This window comes from Aulonocara stuartgranti (genome assembly GCF_965226115.1).
Source record: "Aulonocara stuartgranti genome assembly, chromosome: 9".
Lineage (NCBI taxonomy): Eukaryota > Metazoa > Chordata > Actinopteri > Cichliformes > Cichlidae > Aulonocara > Aulonocara stuartgranti.
In genome coordinates this window covers 30,115,562-30,139,024 of record NC_138960.1, presented here as the reverse complement: position 1 = coordinate 30,139,024, position 23,463 = coordinate 30,115,562, and the positions used below count along the sequence as shown (strand labels likewise).

The 23,463-nt window shown below is 39.1% G+C and overlaps 2 protein-coding genes across 5 annotated transcripts in view; one reads left to right on the top strand and one right to left on the bottom strand.

Moving 5' to 3' along the window:
* The window catches only part of ctnnd2a (catenin (cadherin-associated protein), delta 2a), a 272,214-nt gene that overhangs the window by 8,190 nt on the left and 240,561 nt on the right, over nt 1–23,463 (top strand). The window contains exon 1 of one of the 4 annotated variants that reach the window (XM_082547709.1): nt 19,749–19,910. The exons of 2 other annotated variants lie outside the window; for them this stretch is intronic. In XM_082547709.1, the coding sequence (XP_082403835.1) occupies nt 19,892–19,910 (19 nt within the window). In that variant the 5' untranslated portion in view covers nt 19,749–19,891. Of the gene's footprint in view, nt 1–19,748; nt 19,911–20,275; nt 20,371–23,463 lie in introns of those variants that run through there. One more of the 4 variants, XM_082547710.1, reaches the window with a different exon arrangement.
* pkia (cAMP-dependent protein kinase inhibitor alpha) overlaps nt 1–23,463 on the bottom strand; it is a 204,644-nt gene that overhangs the window by 44,156 nt on the left and 137,025 nt on the right. The gene's annotated exons all lie outside the window — the stretch shown is intronic.

The following is a 23,463-nucleotide window of genomic DNA, read 5'->3' as shown; positions in this document are numbered from 1 at the left end:
AACTCCAAACATCTTCTGCAAAAATGTGCAGATCATCAGTGCAAAAGTGCTGAAAAAAATGTCCCAAATTATAAGTTTTACTTCCAAATTAAGCGATTAAGAGCTGGGTGCATAATTATTATTAATTATTATGTCAGTTTAATCATTAAAATTTTTTTGATTAAAGAGTTATGTTCTCACGCGCCTTAATTTGCCCCTTCTGTCTTCCAAAGGATGAGCAACACGCCTTCTCCGAACGCTTTCGAATGTTCAACAACACACTGTTCTATTAGCAACCAAAGTATGCACATGCAGCTCAGTCCAAGATGAAAATAAATGAAAGGCAGTTCAAAGCCAAATTGTTCAGGAGATAATGGTAATTTCACAGTGTTATTTTGTGGAAAGCAGTTACAGATTTAAAGCAAAATATAAATATATAAGAAGAAGAATTAGAGGGTGTAACTTAGAAAATTTAGGAATTCACACCTTACTATTAATTACACGATTTGAAGGGGTAAACTTACTATTATAATAGCGTTAATAGATTTCCAGTGGAGCCAGCTAAAACTTCCTTAGGAAAAACTGGAGAATGATATTCATAGGCTGACTGGAGGCTTGTACTCCCTCCGGCAGACCACACTCAGATTCACTCTGAAATCTTGTTTTTGGTTTTCTTCAAAATGTATAGAGAAGAAACCAAAAACCACAGCAAGGGGACTGTTGTTGTTGCGCATTTGGCATCAAATTGCTTTATAAATAGCGTTTGTCGTTACTTCTTTATTCTCTCTGATGTCTCCTGTACTGTGCAGATCGCAGCTATGACCCGGCTCTGGAAATGCAAGTGCACATTAATTTCACTCATCTGTCTTCTGTGGGTTGCATCTGCGATGTATAATTCATCAAGTAACTCTCTGGTGATATCCGCATATAAATTAACTTAGATATTGTGCAGCTCATGAATTTCTAACGATGTATGTACACAGTGGCGTCGCAGCAGTACATCAGCTCCGCTGTCTCTTGCTTGCGAGAAATGGAGTGAAAAACATTTTGTGTGTTGGAATGTTCTAAGTCATGAAATGGATTTAAAAGTGGCCCACAGGCTATTCGTGAAATGTTCCTGAAGCAGAGCCGCCCCTCACTGTTGAGTGTACCAATTACGGATGGAATCTGCTGGGTGTGTTTAGAGATTTGTCAGGTACTGTATCTCGGTAGCAGACACACACACACGCACACACACACAAAACAAAACCAAAAAAAAAAAACACTGGGTGCATCTGTTTGATGGTACAGATTTGACAGAAGCTCCATTGATGCAGAGAAGAACAGAAATGCAGAGGAGGTTTGATTGTTCTCACCAACAGCTAGCTTTGCACTCAGATAAGGAAACTGAAAATGTGTGGGTTGCTGACAACAATTATTTAATAAAATGTAACAAAGTAATGGTGACTTGGTATTTTAAAATGCCATCTGGTCTTTAACTTGTTCTGTCTGCAATTTTGTAATAACGCTTAACTTTTGTTGGCTTGTGCAGCATGTGCCTTTTCTTCTAGTTTTGAGACTCGCTTGCTTTGGGGGAACATTTTAAACAAGCCAGACAAATTCCACCCGCACGTTCTTTATGAAAAACTAAAGTCATTTGCAAAGACAAGATACCCCTTGCTGTTGTTTAGGCCAATTAGGCTCAAAATCTGCTGGCTCTGGGCTTGTGCCAGGGATTTAGAATGAAAGTCTTTATGTGTCAGAAAGATGGCTTTGAAAAGGACTGAAAGAAAAAAAATGCTTGCTGATTTCCAGAAATGCACAGAAATGGTAAACTCACACACACACACACACACACACACACACACACACACACACACACACACACACACACACACACACACACACACACACAGCCGCACAGTTTCTGTCACTCTCATTTCTCTTTTCTTTCCTCCCTTTTCTCTGTGGGCTACTGATAGGCAAGACAAGAAAGCCAAAAGACAAACAGTTGATTTTGTACTCTATATTCGCAACAGACTTCCACTTTGCAACCAGGGAATTCTGCACACACACATACAAAAACACACGCACGTGTGTGCAGACATAGGCTGCAGTGAAGAGGAAGCCACTGCCAGAAAACTGTGGAGGAGGGAGACTTGGGTCAGTACCTCCCTGCTGCACTGCTTCCAGTTTGCCTATGTGACATTACTTCTGATAATTTGACCTGCACTGCAGACATGGGATGATGGAAGATGTTTTCTCAGCGGAACCTTTGGCTCTCAGAGGTTTTCATACCGAAAAAGAGACTGTGTATTTCTCTCCAATAGAAAAAATAAAATGATATTGATTTCACAGACATGGCAAGCAAAGAGCAAAATTACATTTATTAGAGGAAAGCTACCTCACCTGCCCACCTACTTTCTGCAGATGGGCACTGTTATTGTTTCCAGACGTGAAAGGTCACATATAAATGATAGTTGTGATTTTTACAGTATGGCATTTACCATTTATGAATCCCATTGCACAGGTTATGATTTGAGAATGTCAGAAGACTGAGGCACACTGCTTGGTTTATTTTTTATTCTAACCCACACACCCAATGGCGTCTTTATAAAGAAATGACATCTCTTGTCCAAAGAAAAGAAAGAATAATTTTTAATTGTTTTTGTTAATTTTATTCTGCAAAAAAAAAAGGAGAAAAAAACGAACTAAAGGCTTCGACCTCTTCTTCATTGATGCAAGTTGAACTGTTGAATAATCTGGGATCACAGGGTCTAATGAAACCACAGGCAGTGAGGTGTCTGACTTTGATCTTTTGGAGGCTCTTAACCCGCCAGCGCGCCAAGCCTTAAACTGTTGCGACATGAGGGGAAAGGGGGAGCCAGGAGTGGAAGTTTTTTAGATCTCGTCAAGTGTTTCAAAGTCTTACATCACTTCCATGTCTTCCTCCAGGAGAGTATTGCAACAAACCCTGCTTTAAGAGCAGTCAATTCCTGTTTTTCCCCTCATATTGAGGTATTTTGATGGGTCAGTGATGGGAAATTTTGCGAGGGAGTCGTGTCATACATCGGGACCTCACACGTGGATATGCGTGTATACACACAAATGCACACTTTTCTGTTTTGTATACAGCGTGGGATGTTCTGCTCTCACACTGTGCAGCGAATTGAATTTTCATTCTCTCATGGTTAGTCAGGCAGTGTTACTCTTTCTGCCATTATGGCACATTCAGTAAGACAGCAGGCGGCCAGAGAAGCATAGAGGTCTCCACCAGCTTCTCCAGAGGAGGCTTGCCACCCTCAGCCTCATGCCCAGCAGCGGACACTCTTTGTTGGCTGGCTGGCTGGCTGGTGGGGGCTGAATGGAGATGGCACCATGCTGTGTCTCGCTCATACACCTACTGTAGGTGTAGTTATGATATACAGACATGCACAGACAAACACACACATGCACACAAAAAGTCTCCCAGAGGAGTCAGTTAAGAAAACATACACCCATTTTCCATTTGTTCTGCCTTTGTCCCAAACACTGCAGGGTAAATTGAGGGTCAGCAGGTTACAGGCAAGAATTATGGCACCATCAAGGTCCAGTTGTCAAGAAACCATGGTAACTATTAGCTCTGTTGGTTTGGTTGCTATGACAGCGCAGATATTACCGGCTGACTGCAGGCATGAAGTAATATAATGGGATGGTAGAGGGAGGGGATTAGACTTTGTGAAGTGTACATCAAAGTACGGGGAGAAAAAGTACCAATTCTGTTTGATCAAGAATAGACTAATAAGGCTTCAGATGCTGGATGGAGTGGTAGTGCAGGTGTAGTGAAGTGGCTTTGGAGTAGAATTTGCAGAGCAAACTGCTCTTCTACACAACAAGATAGGAATTTATTATTAATCTCCTTTCTTTTGTCTCATTTTCATAGCTTCTCATAACTGTTTTTCATGGTAGTCACTAATCAATAAATTACTTTTTTCAGGTATTCTTTTATGCAAATATGCAGACTCATTAACTTTGTATCTATACGCATCATTTTCATCTCCCGCAAAGGGAATGTGAATTTAAAATGCTGTTTTTTTTTGTGTGTGTAGCTGCCATTAACATCCTGGTGTGGGAATAATGGTGGCTTTAAGATATAACCGATTGTGATGCAGTCTCCTAAAATTTCTGATGCAGGGCCAGTAAACAAAATATGAATTTGATTAATTTATCGCTGAAGTACAATTATGTCCGTGCTTGCCATTTATATTGTATAGACTGACATAAAATCTGCTACTTGATGTAAATCTTGCAAATGCATTAATTCAGAGGTATCCAGTTTAACCTGACGTTAAACAAATCTAATGAACACCATGTAGCCAGTCAAAGTCAATCCACAACTCTTACATTATTAAAATTGCTTCACAGTTTGTGCAAAATTCATCATGTTGTTAATTTTTGCTCTAGGTTATTTCTGCTGCCTCTCTGCTACCTTTTTTTTCCTGTAGTGGCTGGTAATATTTTAGTCAGCGCATTGTTGCATGCTTGTGTGCCTCAGTGTGTTTGCGAATGCCAACAAAGTAGCGTGACTTTCTAAACATTTGCAGAATGGCTCCTAAAAATAAATGGTTCTTCTAGATCTCATAATGTGCAGAGATATTTACCAGCTGCAGTTCAGTCCTGTTGACAAGAAGAAGCAAAAACAAAGACAAATGGCTGAAGAGCGGTTTGGCAGTCGGCATCCCCTAGTTTGAATCTCTCCCATCAGACAAACATCTTTCTCATGCTTGCCTGGCAGCTCTTACAATCTGATTATTTTAGTTTACATGACAGATTGCCTTACTGTTGGTCAGTGATTAATGGAAAAAAGTTTGGGATTATCCATATTAATATTTGCCTTGGATTATTGCAAACAGCTAGACAAATAAACAGTGCAATTATATGAAAATAATCAAATCTTTATACAGTTGTATAGACAAATACATATTTCTGTTTCTGTTGAAATTTCATGCATACTGCTTTTCTCATACATCCCGGTAATGCTGTTTATAACCCAGCAAGGCTGAAAGTACGAGATGGCACCCATAGTAACAAATTTGGCACGGCATTATTTCAGACAGGCTACGAAGTTGAGCTCAGCCCACAGTCGTCGTAGATTAGCCGCTAGCAGCTGATCTCAGTGCCAGGTGACATCAGCGTTTAGCTCAGCTGATACGCTTTGCATGGCATGCAATAAAGGACTTAGTTACTTTAACTTTCCTCAATAATAATAATGATAATACAGAATCTTTAAAAAACAAAGTTACAAAGTTATTAATATGAAACAAAAAGAGATTAAAAGTGAGGATTAAAGAAAATTATGTAACAATGAACAATAGGAAAAGGTAATACAACTATTTTGAAGGAAAACACAGAAATGGGCAGCATGTTGCCTCACAGGAAGAAGGTCCTGAGTTTAATTCCATCATCAGTCTTTCTGCGTGGAGCTTGCATGTTCTGCCCATGTTTGCTGGGTTCTCTGCGAGTATTCCGGCTCCCTCCCATAGTCCAAAGACATGAAGTTAGTGGGGATAGTAGGTTAATTGGAAACTCTAAATAGCTCATAGGTGCGGATGGTTGTCTGTGTCTATATGTTAGCCCCGTGACAGCCTGGTAACCTGTCCAGGGTGTACCCTGCCTTTTGCCAGAAGGCAGCTGGGATCGGTTCCAGCTCTCCCGCGACCCTGAAAAGGATAAGCAGGAGAAAATGGATGGATGGAACATCATAGATATAACTCAGCAATCTGATCTCCTCAGGGAGAATGGGTGCACTGACAGAAAAAACCCCCTGATCAGATGGGATTGTGGGATTGTGAGGTTTGGCTGAGGAGCCCAGGTCCCAACCAGGATGGAATACGGTGTCAGGGGATCTGAAATGTACTGTGGCATGAGCTCACTGAGGGCCTTAAAAGTTAACAATAATCTTAAAATCAATTCTAAAATTAAGGTAACCATTGCAGAGAAGCTTAAATAAAAGTCATGTGTTTGCTTTTTTTGTTATAGAGAGACGTTTTGGACCAGCAGGTAAGTTTAAATGAATCTGAGTAATCAAATCTAGATAGAAGCATGTATGATGATCTCTGTGGTAAATGGTAAATTTGTATAGCGCTTTACTAGTCCCTAAGGACCACAAAGCGCTTTACACATCCAGTCATCCACACATTCACACACTGGTGATGGTAAGCTATGTTGTAGCCACAGCCACCCTGGGGCACACTGACAGAAGCGAGGCTGCCGGACACTGGCACCACCGGGCCCTCTGACCACCACCAGTAGGCAACGGGTGAAGTGTCTTGCCCAAAGACACAACGATCGAGACTGTCCAAGCCGGGGCTCGAACCGGCAACCTTCCGATTACAAGGCAAACTCCCAACTCTTGAGCTACAATCGCCCGTGGCTGCATCAGCAAGACAGTTCGCAACCCACCTCAATCCCAGCTCCTCCTTTTCATGTTATGTCTGACCTAATTAGAGTCTTGTCTGTTGCCGCTGATGGTCGGTCTGTAGAGATCTTGCTGATGCCTCTCCTGTGTGGCTTCCCATGGGAAGTCTGGGATGTTTTAAAACTGAGCCGTCTGTCAGATACAAAAGACTGCAGATGAACATATTCTGCTTTCGATTGCAGTGGAAATAACTGAACTGAGGTTTGTGCATTTTCTTTTTTATGCTCCTGGTATTGAATCATTAATCATTACTTAAATTATCATTGCTTAAATTCCATTATCCAGTTTATCGACCTTTTACATTTTTTATCTGGACTTTAATTTCTCTTTCATTTTTTACACACTTCAACGGTTGTTCATCAAATGTAACAAAATGCACTGTGCTTAGTGTTATTGAGGTCTTCAGATGAGGGTATCGTGCTTTTGCAATCAGTCCTTTTGTTAAAACTTCAAGCTGTCTTTCTATCAGATGCTTGAGAAGACCTGATATATTAGACACAGTCAACCCTCAGATAACCTTGATGACTTGGTTTCCCCAGATTCCATTTGTTACCTTCACACACATGCACATACACCGTAAGAGGCCACAATCAAGCCAGGAGGGGAAGTCACTGACGTCCCATATGTCTCCTGTAGTAACAGCTGATGCCAAGTGCCTGATCACACCTCAGAGGAACGGTGGATATAAAAGAGGAGCGACTGAATGCCTTAAAATAAGATACAATGTTATGGATTGGGCTTGACACAGCATCTCGGAAAGTCATCCTGAACACAGTTCACTCGTCTCCCTTTTTGCATTGCACCACAGTGGAATGGGTTTATAATGAATCCAATGTTGTCTCTGTCCTGTCTATGTTTACATGTCTTTCTTTTTGCGGAAGTATCTTTTAACCTTGCTCAGTTTATTCAGATCAGATAGAGCGCTCTGTGTCTGGCTTTCAATTTTTGAACCAAAAACGTGTATGCACGCACGCATGCACATGCAGACACTTTCTTTATTCACAACTAGACAGACTAACTAGAACCCCCAAGGCCTTTTGGCTGGTGAAAAGGGACAGAGAGCGCTATTGTTTTCGCTGTGATTCAGTTATTACACAGAGATTAACACAGTGAAACTGTTCTGTGCCACCCAAGGGCTTTGGACCCAGAGAGAATGAGCACTGAATGCATTTATCTCACTCTCTTTGCCCTATCTCCTTCTATTTCCCTGTCTCTTTGACACACACGCACACAAGCCGCACATATTTAGGCACTACCAAACAAACAGTTGAAATTATGGCGAAACGCGGTGCATGCACCAAGCATCTGTTGGTGTGGAGGAATGTGTTCAGTGGCTGATAAGGAGGAGAATATGACAACAACATTAGAACAGAAATGCCAGCACAGCAACATTTCTTTCACACTCACGCTTGCCCCACACATTTAAACACTTCACACACATATGCTCACACACATTCTCTTGTCAGACTAAATAGTCAAGCTTTTCTATTACTGGTAATGATGGAGCGCGCTCTGCATAATGGGTGTGGCAGCAAAAGACACACACACACGCAGAAAAACATGTCACAAAAGAAATTAGAATTATAATGCAGTTTATTTACATTACAAAATGGCGAAAGGTGTTTAAAAGCTGCCTTCACGGAAACATTAGTTTTTAAAAAGGGAAAAAGGGAGAATGAGGACTAAGAGGGAAGGCAGCGGAGAGATGCAGGCTGGTGAATACTGGACAAAATACCCATTGTGGCAGTGACAGTGAGAGAGAAGGCAAGGTGAATGAGCCAGAGGATGACATCATACTGACAGAAGCGAGGCAGCAGAGTCCCAGTGGGATCTCCGTGCCTGTGACAGATGTACGGCATCTCAGTGGGATCAAACACAACCAACAGGCAGACTTTCAGACTTGGAGCAGCTGGAAGAGCATTAAAATAACATCTAAGCCTTGCTTGTGTGCATGGGTGTCACCTCTTCAGATGGATGCGTCACCCATTAGAAGGTCTCAATTCAGAATCCATTCAGAACAATTAATGTAAAGATAATGATGTTTTTTTTTTTCATATTTCACGTATAAAAGGCAGTCACATTCGACTTGATGAGTGTCTATTTAAAAAGCTAATTAATGATGCACCGAGAGGCAGGGTGCATTTGATAAAGTGACATAATGATAATTGTAATAAGTGATCGTAAAAGGATAATGTGTTAGGTATTGGATTTCCAAAAGTGTCAAACCTCTAATAATGCTGCAAACTCTACCTGTTATTGGACTTGGCCACAATGGGAATCAAATGCTCAGCCATATCGGTTTCCCAGGAAACCCTCCAGGCAAGTGGGTAGTATTACTTTGGTATTTTTTAATACCAGTCTCAAAGTTGTGCAGTCTACAAACTGGCAGAATTAGAAACCTTTAAGGAGGGGAAACAGTCAGTTCCCCATTAATCATGCACGCATTCAGAACTTTTTGCTGTTATTCAAATCAGTCCCCGGATAAGTTAATTATTTTTGGATAATTTATATTAAAAAAAAAATCTATTAGTCTAACAGAAGCATTCAGTGAATCTGGAACATACTGCAGTCAGATATTTACTCAACAAGTGGTTTTGTAAGTGCAGAAAAGCGTTCAAGAAATAAAATCTGGATGGAAGCCCGTGTGGTGGGTCCTTGCAAGCGCTGTTGCTTCATGTAAATTATAAATCTACGAAGTGTCGAGACTGAGAGATAGGATGTGCGGATGGCCACAGTCCTCGCCTCTCTTATCCCAGTCTCAGGGGTATACTCTTCCTGTCACACCACAGCGCAGCCTCTGCATTGTGGCTTTATAGGTTTCATATTGCGGTGAGCTCTACAGCCAGCAGAAGCCTCTGCTATGGATGGAAATAATAAAACTTTATCTTGTGGTAAGCTGCATTATAAACGGGAAACTACCAGAATGGATGGAGTGTAGTGTCACAAGATACAAGTTGTGAGTCAGTGCACACACAGTATCTTTTATATAAGCGGTTTAACATGTTGTTGACATCTGAGAATTAATCATGTAGTATTAAAATGTCACTGATAGTGGGGGGTTTTTCTTGAGAGGAAAAAAAATATTGTGAGTAATCAAATTCTGCCTGTTACAGTAACCTTAAATGTGTCAACATTTCTCCTGGCACTCATTTCACATGACAAAATTGAATCTTTAATGGTTTATTTATTTTTCAATGAAACATCATATTTTACTCAGAGCCTCTACAAAGTCAACAAAGCATTGCTTCAAAAGCAAGTAAAAATAGCTTTTCAGCTTCCAACCCATACTTTTTTAACTGGTAGCTGATTTAAAACCAGTGAGGCAGTTTATACTCTATGTCTCTATTTTTGTTTGTCAAACAGCTAGTTATGTAACCAATTTAAATGTGCATTTTGTGTGTGTGTGTTTGAGTCTATGAGCAACAGAACCCCCACAAGATCATAAGACTGCTCATCTGTGTTTCTCACTCTGTCCTTTCTTTGTTTCTTTGTTCTTTTCATGTCTTGCATCTTTTTATATTTTGCTCCGTCTATCCAGCGAATTTAGAATACTGACCTGTGAGCTTCGATCTCCCACTCTCCAAGTAGCTGCCCTATTTTTTTGGTGGTGGATCGGGGCGGGGGGGGGGGGGGGGGGGGGGGAGGCTGATGTCACACTGTAAATTGGAAGTGGAAGACTGTAATGCAAATAAGAAGAACAACCACAAAAAACCCCAACCGCCACCAACAGCTATCTCAAAAGGAGTCAGGCATCAGCAAAAAGGATGGGTTTATTGAATCCCTTTGTTTGTGTGTCACAGTTCCTGCTTGTTTCTGAACATTCTCACTTTTGCGACAGTATGTAAAACAAAACTACCAAAGAAAACAGTCAGATATGAAATGGCCACCCATTTTTCTTTTGCACCTGCTATATCTCATTTTCCCCTTTGGTCTTGTCACAGAGGAATGGACTGTTTCATTAGATCACAGGCTGACTCAGGTCTGCTGTCTCAGAGATAACAGCCAGGTAAATGTTGGCCCCCTTGAATGCCAATCATATCTTCACACACAAGACAGCGTGTGATGACAGCTGTGGTCAAGGTTATCATCTGAACCCACCATACCGCCATTGCTCTCTGTCTGAGAAACGCCTTCTTCCCTTTTTTCCTTTTCCTCACATTTTCTCCTCTGTCTTCCTCTAAGTGTCCCTAAGTGTTTCAAACTGCTGCGTCTGTGTGGCTCTTAGAAGAATGACTTTCAGGTCAGTCACACTTCTGCTCTGCCTGTCTTTAGCATTAGCAGGTTAGTTATCATGAAAGGCAGTGGCTCGGATTTGGGTGAACAATGACTTCCATGAGCCATGCTGCTATTTCTTCCTAAATTACAAGATTTTCAGTGGATAATATGCACACACACACATGCAAACACACAGACTGTATTTGACTTTACAGTAGCTTTATATAGAAGGTCATTTTACATTTTTTGTTTGGTCTTTGGCTCTATTCAGAAGAGAAAGACAGATGCCTTTCACTTAGTAAATAGTTAATGAATGACCTTGAGCTGTGTATAGTGTTCATGTGCGCAACACTATGTACAGTGCAAAAACTGACTTATAGTCACATATCTCTACTTTGTGAGCAAAAGGAGAGAAAAAATGGGGGAGCAGCCTTTTTTTAAGCACCATGGACAGCTCCAAGATTTGCTTTCAACGCAAATAACTGGTAATAGCAGTTTTTAATTTCTATTTTCATTGGCTATCACCAGCCTGATTTCCTCTACAGGCTCATTATTAACATCTGTCAGTTTTCCAAATAGCAAAGTTACCAAGTTGGTCTTTAGAACAAGTTCCCACAGCGGTAAAACTAGACTCTTCTTTCAATTACATTAATGAAGGTTTTAACGTGGCCTCTGCCTGAGCAAATGGCATTCAGCTGTGCTTTTGGGCAAGTGCTTCAGTTACCCATCAAGGCAGGTGGCTGAAACTGGACCCAATCAATAAAAAGAAGACTGAAAAACACTGCTGCAATACTTTAAACTGTGTGTGTGTGTTGTGTTTCTGTGAAACCAATAAAAGCTCAAAAGTATAGTTTCACACAATAGAAAAATGAAATAATTTTTTAGCAAAAACTTTGTGTAATTAGGCTATTACAGAGAGGTCCACCAGGATTGTTCTGACTGTGGTTTCTATAGCTTGTTAACATCCTTAACATCGAAGAGAGGAGCAGCAGTGTGTTTTATAACAATATGTTATGTTATATTTTTCCCATGGCGAGTCAGGGAAAAATACTAACTTTGATAGCAATATGAATTATATAGGTATTAATATATACCACCCCAGGGGCTGGAAGAAAACCATACATTATGCTGCTCTGCTACAATTTTCACAAAGTCAAGACTTCAAACAAAAGTCAAGCAGAAAGCAGAAAGCAAAGTCAAACTTTTAAAGCCAGTTAAGGCAGATTCTATTCACTGGAAAATGTATAAAGATTCAAAAACACTTTAAAATGCATATTGCTTTGTGTGTCCATACAGGATTGTTTATGAAGGACAATGCCTCTGAGATTTACAGGGAGCTGTCTTTGGCTGTAGAGAAACAGCGGGAACCACGAGTAGCCTTCCCCCAGGCATCTGTTAGATATCAGACTTCATCTCTGTTTTTCTTAAAAGGCAGACTACAGTATATTTTTCTTGTTATAAATGGGTTTAGGATATCATACATCATTACATGCATGCATTTGCATACTTCAGGGAAGGATTGGGTTCTTGCTCACGCAATATGTCATTACAAATGCTCTGACTCCTTCACTGTATATATATGAATGAGTGGGCTTGGAATCCAGGCTACTATTATGCGTACTTACTTTACAGTGGTGACAGAAATGAAATATATAGGCTTTTGTGGGAGAAGTCTGTACTATGTCTTTGCAAAAGTGAATATGGTTTCTGCTCAAGATTAGATTAGATTTAAGAAAGTGACTTATTAAAAGAAACAGAGTGGTTCACTGGCTGAGTGACTTGTGTGATGTTAAAATATCGAACTTAGAGCTAATCCACGAACACTGTACACCATCAATGAACCATGTCTTACACATATTTCAGTCACTGAAGTGTAAAAAGTCCAAATCATTGAAAAACTGGGTACTCTAGCGATGTGTGGCATATTTAAACTTGAATTCACACAAAAATGGTTACTTATCCATGTCGTCACAGCTTTTGGCTCACTTCTCTTGAGAGTTTCCACTTTCTACATCAGATTAGTCTTTTTCGTTGCATCCTTTGCGGCTGTGTGCGGTTAGCACGGTGCTGGTTGGTGATTAACAGGTATCACACTGTTCTGACAGGTGTGAAGAAAATCAGAGGGAGGTCTGAGACCAAAGACAGAAGTGAAGCCCAGGAAAGAATATGTCTGGGTTCTTTCACTTTGTATCCTATTTGTTCCTTTGCGTTGGATCTTCCCTCTCATTCTCTTTCTTTTTGTGTAAAACCAGTTTTTACTTCACTTCTTCTATTCTTGAGCTCTTTTTTTCCCTTCACTTGCTCACATATTGAATTTTTTTCTCCACACTGCATAGTCTCCATCTTTGTTGCTAAGAGGGTTGAGTTACTGTAGCTTCCTTTGTGTCTCACATCCTGGTTGTCAGAGGTGACAGTAGAATCTGTTACTTGCTGCTTTCTGCTGACAGCTCCTGTTCCGTGAGGTGACATCTTTGTTTCAGATGTGTTAATGATACAAAGTATGTATAAGCTTGCTAGACAAGGTGATAAAATCTGCTCATAAGCCTTAATTCCTTCCAGGCTGATTCTGTTTTTAATGACCAAATTCACCTTTTATTTCATTACCTGTGTGTCGCATTGACCTGACTTTTTACTGGTGTACTGTGTAATCCAATCATCGGGATTTGGATACAAATGATTTTCAAGTCAAGGGCGCTACCAGCAATCTAATGAGAATGCCAAAACAATTGAAAGTAAAATTATTTTATTCCTTTTTAAATTTGATGAAGCTTGAGACAGATTTATATCTGACTGAAATTAGTGGGAAAGGCATGCTTCACAATAAAACAGTCATAATGTGTATAAAGTAGACATTCCAAGATTTTATGCAATAAACAAACTTTGAAATAAGATTTTCTCCTCAAAGGGCGTGTGTTCTTCTTGGCTATTAAGCATTGTCTTTCCTGTCTCTGCTATAAATATAGAAAAAATCATGTTACAGGGAGGAAGTTTTACCGTATTCTGTAGTAGGAAAAAGTTGTAATTATTTCTAACCCTCTTTCTTGGTTTCCCTGGTTGTTGGCCTAGAGATTTCTGACTTTGTATGCAGATGGTTTCTCCCGCATGTCTTCAAACCCAGCACCCAATCTAGGTCAACCATCTCGCTGCTTCCCAGCTGCTTGACTGAACTGTGTGCATATATATGTGTGTGCATGTTTAGCGCTCCAGGCTACAAAAAAAAAATAAAAGTAAAATACATTTTTATATCTTGCGCCTTACAGAAAAATTCATTAAATATACATGCTGTGCTACCTCCATAGAGGTTTTCAAAGTTATAGGTGTGCTTACAGTAGAGTTATACATTAGTCTGTGTCACAGAAGTGCTAAAGTTGCAATAGCTCTACGTATTGATTGAAATAATCAATGGCTCTGTCTCTGTTGACTGCTTGCATTGGGGCTTTTGAAAGCAAAACAGACCTCAGGCATCAGATCACAGTTGTCTGTGACCAGCTTCCTGAATCACTGAGGCTCTGGAGCCATAAGCCACACCCACCGCAGTCTCACTCTGTGGTTTGGTATTGCCTCCTGGAGGGTTATCTGCGCTTGTCCACTCCTCTGGGAGGAATATAATTTTGACAAACCATCTTCAGGATAAGACTTTTATTTCATTCAACACGTTTAATGGAGTTCTTAATATTTATTCTTAACTTGAATAAATGTTTTCTAATTAACATTTTTTTTGTCTTCATAACACACTTGGGAGTCTTACCTTAATCTTTGCTGAGTTTATTACAGTTTTTTTTGCATGGAAAGCTGGAACTGTAATATACAGGTTATACAAAAAATATACTGTATTGACAAAAATAGTGAGCCACTGTTTGCTGTGGAGCGATTTCTGAATAATGTTCCTTTATTTACCTAATGTTCATCTAAAATTATGAAGGATTTAAATATCGCATCATCTACTATACATTATGTCACATCAAAAAATTCTGTATGCAAGCAGATATCAAAGCCTGTGGTCGTTGGGCCCTCAGGTCGCACCACATTAAAAACAAGCATAACTGTGTCAAGAAAATCATTGCACAGGCTCAGGAACACTCCCAGAAATCATTGTCTGTGAACACAGTTCGCCATGCCTTCCACAAATGCAGGCTAAAGGGCTGTCATGCAAAGACCAAGCCATATGCGACTATGATCCAGAAACGCTGCTGGGCCAAAGCCCATTTAAAATGGACTGAGGCAAAGTGGAAAACTGTTCTGTGGTCAGGCCAATCAAAATTGGCTCGTTATCTGCCCTCTGTTCAAAAGCCTGCATTTCTGATGGTGTGGGGGTGTGTAAGTGCCTATGGAATTGGCAGCCTGCACGTCTGAAAGGCACCATTCATGTTGAACAATATATACAGATTTTAAAGCAATATATACTCCCAGCTAGACAATTTTTCAAGGAAGAGCTTCTATATTACTTTTATTTTGTTTATACGTAGAAAAACAAGTACATGAACATTTGAACAGTCCCAAGCCAGTAATGTCAGCGTAAATGTTTTTTAAGTTACTCATGTCCTTACTTCACTTTGTATAATAATCATTTCCTGTAGACTGGGACACTTTCAGTCTGTATGTGCGTGTTTCAATTACCAGGATCTGCTGAACCACAATCACCCATTGTTGATAGCTCAGTGTTTCAGTCATTAGTCAGTTTTTTATAATTGTCTTTGTGCCACCAGGATTCCCTTTAACCTCCTTAGATCCAAACTATTTCATGGCATGCATTTTTAATTACTCTTTGCTATTTGGGCTGATTGAGACGTGATGAATGTAAAAACAAAGAATTATGTTTTTACCTGATTTTGCTCTACAAGGGCTGGATATCCACATATGAGGACATTTGTTTTAAATTTTGATAGAAAAGCAGCAGTATAATGTCCTCGTAAGAGATATCAGGCCTTTATAGAGCAAAATGTTGTATTTTGGTCTAGAAAATCCAAAATGCGATGTCCACATATGTGGACACCAGGTCCTAGGAGGTTAAGATGACCCGAGCATAGAAGATCAAGACAATGTTAACCCTCATACTGCATCTATTAAAACAGTATTGCCTCATTGTGGAAGAGTACAGGTGTTGAACCGGCCTGACTATAGACCAGACCTTTGAACAAGTGAATTAATTTGATGCATAATGAAAGAAAACAAACATGACAAAGAAGACCGAGGATTGTTGAGCAGGTACAACATTCCTTTCCCAAAAAGTCCAAGAACTGGTCTCCTCATTTCCCAAATGTTTTTAGGCTACTGTTAAAAGAAGCGAGGATGCTTTTTTGAAACTTTTTGCTGCCATCAATTTGAAAACGATCTAATATTTTTCATGAAATGGTACATTTTTCTAAGTGTAAAGATTTGATATTTCTACATACCATTGTGAATAAAATATGGATTTATGTTTTATGATTTATTAATTGGGGTTTTACTTATAAGGCACAAGCCTATGTTATACTGGCACCATTTCCACGGTGTACCCCGCCCCTTTCCCCGTGATAGCCGGGAAAGACTCTCTTTCTCTATATTTTATTTTTCACATTAACCTTTGTAAGTATGTATAACACCATCCATTTATATTTGTTAGTCTTGTTTTGAAGTGCATGTTTTCAGTTCAGAATATTCTTTACAAGAGAATACTGTACCTATTTTTAGCCACGAGTGTCTGCATATTTAAACCTGTAAAACTGTTTACGCTCAGTTGTGATGAGCTGTGCATGTGCATTCCTCTGATGCCTGCAACGTCACGTGCACTCCCTCCGTCTCTGAGCGCTGCTAACTGAATTATGCATTATTCAGAGTTTCATATTAGACGATACATGGAGGTAAATTAGAGCTATCAATCATCCAAGACATTTATATGTGCTAGACTATGAGAATGATTTTTGAAAGGCAAAGCAGCCTTTGGAAGTCAAGAGTGATTGGCTGGGGAAATTGGGTATGGAAATTATAATTATTATTTCTTCATTTTCTTCATTCTCCAAGCTTTGGCTCATTCTGATGACATTAGCATTATTAGCCATATGTTAGAGATGATTATTATTTGAGCTGTTGAGGATGCTGGCAAGGTGCACACAGCTAATGAGTTACAACATATTCAAACCACCCAAAGTCAGACATTTCTGTCAAGTCTAACTTACATATTCGACATTCAGACTGTGAGTAACAGTTTCGGAGCTACAGGTCCCATAGTCGTATAGTTGTATTAAAAATTCTGAGAAGAATGAACAGGTTGGCAGAAGTCAGTTTTAATAAAACGTGCATGGTTCACAGCAATGAAACACAGACCCAGTGGAATACGTCATTAACAGCTGCGTGCCCATATGAGCCTGTTTGTGTTTGTGTTTGTGTGGGTGTGCGTGCGTGCGTGCGTTGGGTTAAATGTGTGTTTCTTTCTTTGAATCCTTGATTGCTTGCAGGGTCAAGAGACTCCCCAGAGGAACAATAATATTCAGAGAATGGCTTTGTGCCTAATATGCATGAATGGCCGTGTTACACTGAGCCACTTTAGAAATATTTGTCTTTGAAATGTGACACAGCGTATTAGCTCCTCTCAGGCTAATTTAAGCATGTCAAAGGAAGTACTGACGGAATACTGATGGTATCCAGTACACAACAGGATTTCTTTTAACGTTTATTTTCCTTATTAAAGCTATTACCTCCAGGGGGTGGGCTCAAGAAAGCATTTTGAATAAGAATTAGTTCAAAAGAGGATTGTTATTATTCACTTACTTCTGACAGCTGCTCTTTGTTCACACTAATATGTGCATACCCAAATACAGTAGATAAATGCGTGTGACAGGCAACCAAAGAATGGCATAGAATCACCTATCAGGAGTATGGTGTGATGGAAAATAATACTGTTTTTCTTTATTTAAAAAAATTACACTTATGATGTATTTGTTGCTTTTTAGACACTGTTTCACAATGACTGGTTCAAATGGCACATCTCAAATCCGGCACAGTAGGTTTGTGCTTGAGAGCAGAATAAAAGTCAGCTATCTGAACCATCAGCGGTAAAGATCTGATTTTGACAACAGCCTCGGGAGTAATCCGTGACAAAAGACAGAAAGCTGTAGTGATGGGATTTCCGGCTCTTTTTAGAGATCCGGCTCTTTCGGTTCGGCTCACTAAAAAGAGCCGGCTCTTTCGGCTCCGAACCGGCTCTTCAGGTTGTTTTGTTGCTTTAATTAATTTATTATTAACAATAATATAAAATTATGCACAAAAGGAATTACTAACGTAAAAACAAGTGGTTTTATTTATATATGTTTATATATAAATATATGCGGTGGCCCCTAGAGACAAAACACGTACAAACTCCAAAACACATTTCTAGCATGAACTGAACTTCCAAAGCAGAGCTACTAGATCACTTAAATTACACAATTGAAAGCATGTGTGTATTGTTTGTATATTTATACACAGGCATTCATATATATATTCAAATAATTTAAAAAAAAGTTCATTTACCTGTTATTACCACACACCAAATCCAGTCGTTGGTACTTGCTGGCTTGTGTAGCCACAAGATAACAAAGGCTCAACACTGCGCCCAGCATCCTGGAGCACTTCTGTTGTCTTTTGTACGTGTTTTGAGTTTTTATGTGCTTCTGAGTTTTTATATGCTTCTGAGTTTTTACGTGCTTCGGAGTTTGTACGTGTTTTTACGTGTTTTTGGAGTTTTTACGTGTTTTGGAGTTTGTACGTGTTTTGGAGTTTGTACATGCTTCAGAGTTCGTACGTGATTTGAAGTTTGTATGTGCTTTGTCTCTAGGGGCCACCGTAAATATACTTTTATTTATTCACTCCACATAAAATGTAATAAATAAATCATATAATACAAAAATCAACTATTCACATTTCAAGTTTTAACTATTTAAATTTTCAGCTTTTTCCTTTCACAAATTTAAAGTGAAAAGAACACAAAACACTGCAAACCACAACACAATTAAATATAAATTATAATATGAAAACTAAAAGAACATGCATATTCTCTGTCATATGGACCTGCATGAATAAACTTTCTCAATCCTTTATCATCTGCAACCGAAAATAGTTGTGGATGATTACTATACCTTTCTAATGTTGTTGTCCCTGCCTCTCTTTCTCTCTCTCTGGCTCTGTTCCTGTGCTACTAAGTGTAACTACCGCCCCTCCCCCCCTCTGCCCAGCGTAAAGCACAAGGCTCGCGTGCAGAGTGAAGCGGAAAAAAAGTGCGAGAGAGAGGCTGAGAGAAAGAAAAAAAAAAAAACCCACGTGACGGCTCGCGATAAGGAGCCGGCTCGCGTCGTTCACGTCAAAGAGCCGGCTCTAAGAGCCATTTCGTTCGCGAACGACCCATCACTAGAAAGCTGGCAGGTCCTCCTTGCTCAACGGTTTAATGCAGCCGCAAGGCAAGTTACCTTTTACGTGAAAAGACAGACTCTCACTTATTCTTAAGAATAAAATCTCATTTTCTAGCATCTTGAGCATTGCTTTTTATTTTTTTTTACAGACATGAATAATTTGATACAAAAAACAACAACTGAAGTGAGCCTGACTCTAGTGAATCCCTTATATCCGTGTATCTCAGGAACATGCATGAATTATCGATGGATCAGATGGTTACACCCAAGATTAAACGTGTAACGAACAGAGGTGATTACAGGCAGATCGTGGCGAGAGAGAGGGTGTGCAGTGTTCACTGTATCTGAGCAATGTCTTTGTCTTTGCTAGAAAAAAACTGTTCCAAGGGATACTGTAAGATGATTTTTTGTGCTAATTTCATGATGCAATTATTGCACTCAATTTAAAATTGGAAATTTTATGAAGCATACTTTAGAAAAGACTGAACTTTAACTCTTTAAAATAATTAAATTCATATTTGTGTTGTAGCTTACTTTAGGTTTGCAGAATATGGACTGTTTTAGAGTAACCTAATTTTCTACTTTAACTTGCCTTTTAAGTTACTATTATATCATAGATAACACAATAAAGTAGCAGTTTATTAAACCTGGATCTCTGATGAGTTATTAGCTCCTCAGCCTCAAATAGACTCTAGCAAACCGCCAGCAGTGTTTTGCCCACACTATGACGACCGGGCTAATGGAGGATTGTCAATAAATGCCATATTTAAAGTTAGAGTGAGGACCTTGGTGTTCCCCTGGATAAGCTGGAGGTGGTGGCTGGGGAGATGGAGGTCTGGGCTTCTCTGCTAGGGCTGCTGCCCCTGCAACCCTGCCCCGGATAAGCGGTAGAAAATGGATGGATGGATGGATGCATGGTGAGGCAGAGTAGGTGAAGTGACACTTGAAAAATAATGAATGCAAATAGCTAATGTATAATTAGTGTACATTAATAAAATTGCCTAAATAGTGCATTCAATTTTTAACCTACTAATATATATATACATACCTCTCCTCAATGACTAATAGTAAATATCTAATTAGGAAATCATTTACCACTAGCATTACTACATCATTATACCTAAAAAAAACCCAACCCCTTAAAGTTACCACTTTTTGAATGGAAGTTCAAAAATGAGATGACATTATGAAAATGAAAAAGATTTATTGAGATGCAGAATTTGAATAAAAACTATGTGGGGATTAGACCCAGATGAAACATCGCAGCAGAAAGAAAACCCAGAAATGATAGGAATCAGGACAGGACCCCCCAGGGTGTAGACGCCGGTGGGGGTGAATATGAAGTTGGATGCTTGGATGGGGCTCTGAGAGTCCATGGTGAGGCAAAGATGGGGAGGAGGCGGGTTGCATGAATGCCTGAATGACAGATTAACAGATAAGTTGGATTGGATCATAGAAGGTGTGCAAGAAAATGACTGGACTGGAGTAATGATGTCATTTTGAAAGCAGGGGAAAGTGGAGGTGATGTAAAGAATAGACTGAATAGCCTGAACACCTAGGAAAGCAGGCAGATGGGTAAATACAGATCTTGCTTACTGAACTTACGCAAAAGACTCATTATAATAGAGACTATATTGATTACATTATATAGATTGTAAAATCATCTTCTTCTGATTGTACGGTAGACACTGTTTATCTATATATAGTGTCTATGTGTCGATCTATCAAGTATCTCTCAGTGATATTGCACTTGTCATTTTTTCCATGGACTTCTTTTGTTTTTTTGTGGTTTTTTTTTATTTGTGTATATTTATAGAGTGCATGTCTGTTACTACTGTTACTGACTAAATTTCTATATAGCCTTCATTAAAAGCCATGATTGTTACTCATTAAATACATCTGCTTTACAAGCTGTTTTGAGTAGGTAATTAGCATAAGTCAGATGCTCCAAAGAACTTAAAGCTTAAAAATAACTTACTGACTTTAGCTGAAACTGCAGCAGGTTCTATTGATCGAGGTAGTGTCAGTTTTGCATTTGAGCACTGTGGGGCTCAAATGAATGTAGCCTATGATTTGTTGTTAAATGTTTCGACCTGGAAGGGCTAGCAGATATGGCTAGCTTCTTGTGCTATAATGGCTTTTGCTATTTTTCAAAAAAATTAAATAGTGAAGCTGTTGTGTTGATAACAGGTCTTACTGCGATGTCTCGTGGAAGTAAGTTCCAGTTGTTATTAGTTAGTGATATTATCAATACGGTTATGTGAAGCAGAAATATGTGCTAGCATAATTATGCTGGTCTTCAGGTTATATCCAGGTTGTTAATTAGTGATTGTGTGCATGTGTGACAGTGCAAACACTAGGAATGTTAGAAGAAAGTACTTTGAGCAAGTGGTGAAGGTGTGCTACTGTAGGTAGCATTAAAGTGAGTTAGTTTTAGTAGTTTTATGTTTCTCAAGTACTGTACTTAACCATAAACTGTAGGTAGGCTAATTGTGGTTTTGCATTTTTGCAACCCGGACTACACTTATACAGAGGCACATTTTCTTCTTTTTACCTAACTATATTTGTCTGACAGCTTTAATTGCTTGTTATGCGATGGAATACATGGCCTTGCTGTACTGCCTAATAGCACATAAAGCAGTTAAAATGAGGTCAACTTTCACCATCTACAGCAGTAAAATGCAACACACACAAAATGCAAGATTAAATATAAGAGGAACATTAAATATAATAGTAGAACACTAACAGGGAATAAATAAATGTATTTTTATAAAATATTTTGCTTAATCAAACACATTTTTTGTGTATCTGGGACACAGTGTATCTGTTCCTGTCACAAAAAAAGATACATTAGCTTTATGTATCTGCTGATACTGAGTGTTACATTAATACGTTGCATTCCTAAGTGTGGGGAAGAAACTGGAAATCTTTTACTTGACAGTAATAATTGCTTCATAACTTCTTCCTCCCTAGAGCCTCCTATTCTGTGTTCTGGTTGTATTTCTTATAAAAGTGCATTTGATGTCATTTGTAGTTGTTGCCAAGCAACATGGTACATTCACTGATGAGACCAATGACGACTACTACTTTGGCTGAAACATATGTAAGATTTGTTGGTGCATTACATTTGGCACAGCTGCAAATTTGAAACTTCACTGACATTGTTTCCTTGCTGTTATATAAAATGAGGGGAAAAAACAGATATAAGTAAAACAGATATACTGCATTTCTCATTCATGGTTGTTTGGTTCATATGGTTTTACAGTTTTTACTTTGTTTTCATGTTGAAATATAAAATAATACAGTGAAAGAGGGAAGTTACAATCACAAACATATTCCATAGGAATTTTGGTTATGAGCCATAAGATTATAACCATGATTTTAAAAAGTTTAAACAGCCATGTGTCCATCTTCCTACAAATTGAAATAAACTGATTGGTGGAGATTCTGTTACCATGGAAATGTTTAATTCCAAGGGTCAGGTTACTTAGTGAGGGAAAAACTTGAGAAAGTGTGATAGTAGTGATCGCTGTCAAATGATAATACTGTAGAGAATGATGAAAAGTTCCACAGTTAACTTACTTTAGTGGTATTGTTAAATTAAAGTAGTTATGTTATACTTTTACTTAAAATTTAAAAGGAAAAAACTACCCAGGATACTTTTGTACTTACATGTGACTTATGCTCATTGAGTATATTGTTATGTCACTATAACTTGACTATTATGCTGCTGCCGCATGCACCTAGGTCAGGGGTCGGCAACCTGCGGCTTATTGACCACTTTTCACACACGCTTGCTGTACGCATACAGCTCACAGCCTGACACACGCCATCACAACAGCTTAGATGGCACAGACGTAAAGGCGGCGAGGCGTGATTGCGGGTGCTGCTCTGGTGCATCCGCCCCCCCTGCAGCGGCGCTGCAGACCACACCCCGCCACACACATTAACCAGGTAAAATACATATTTAGGCAGAATTTTGCAAATATCTATTTTTCATTTTTTAGCAACATAGTGCTTTTTTTCCAATTATTTTTAAAAGTCAGGCTCCAAAAGCCCAAAGGAGATATAACAGTTTTTGTATGCTACATGGATCATTTTAGTTCAGCTGGGTGTCTTTCCTTTTGTTATATTTCTTTAAGAGTTCAAAATGTGTTAATTACATAAATAAAATGTCATTTTCTCTGTAGCACTTCATGGATTTCATAAGCAACACACCTTAGTTGTTCACACAAAGCATAAAGGTAGAAAACAATATATACAGTGTTATCTTGATTTTAGATGTCAAAAAGTATTTGCGGCTCCCAGTGTTGTCTTTTACGTGGAACCTGGGTCCAAATGGCTCTTTGGGTGTTAAAGGTTGCTGACCCCTGACCTAGGTAGTGTGTCGTCACCAAGGAGGACATTGAAAAATAAGGATGGAAAAAACGCTTTACTTACATTTATAAATGCTCTTGCCTGCAAGCATTG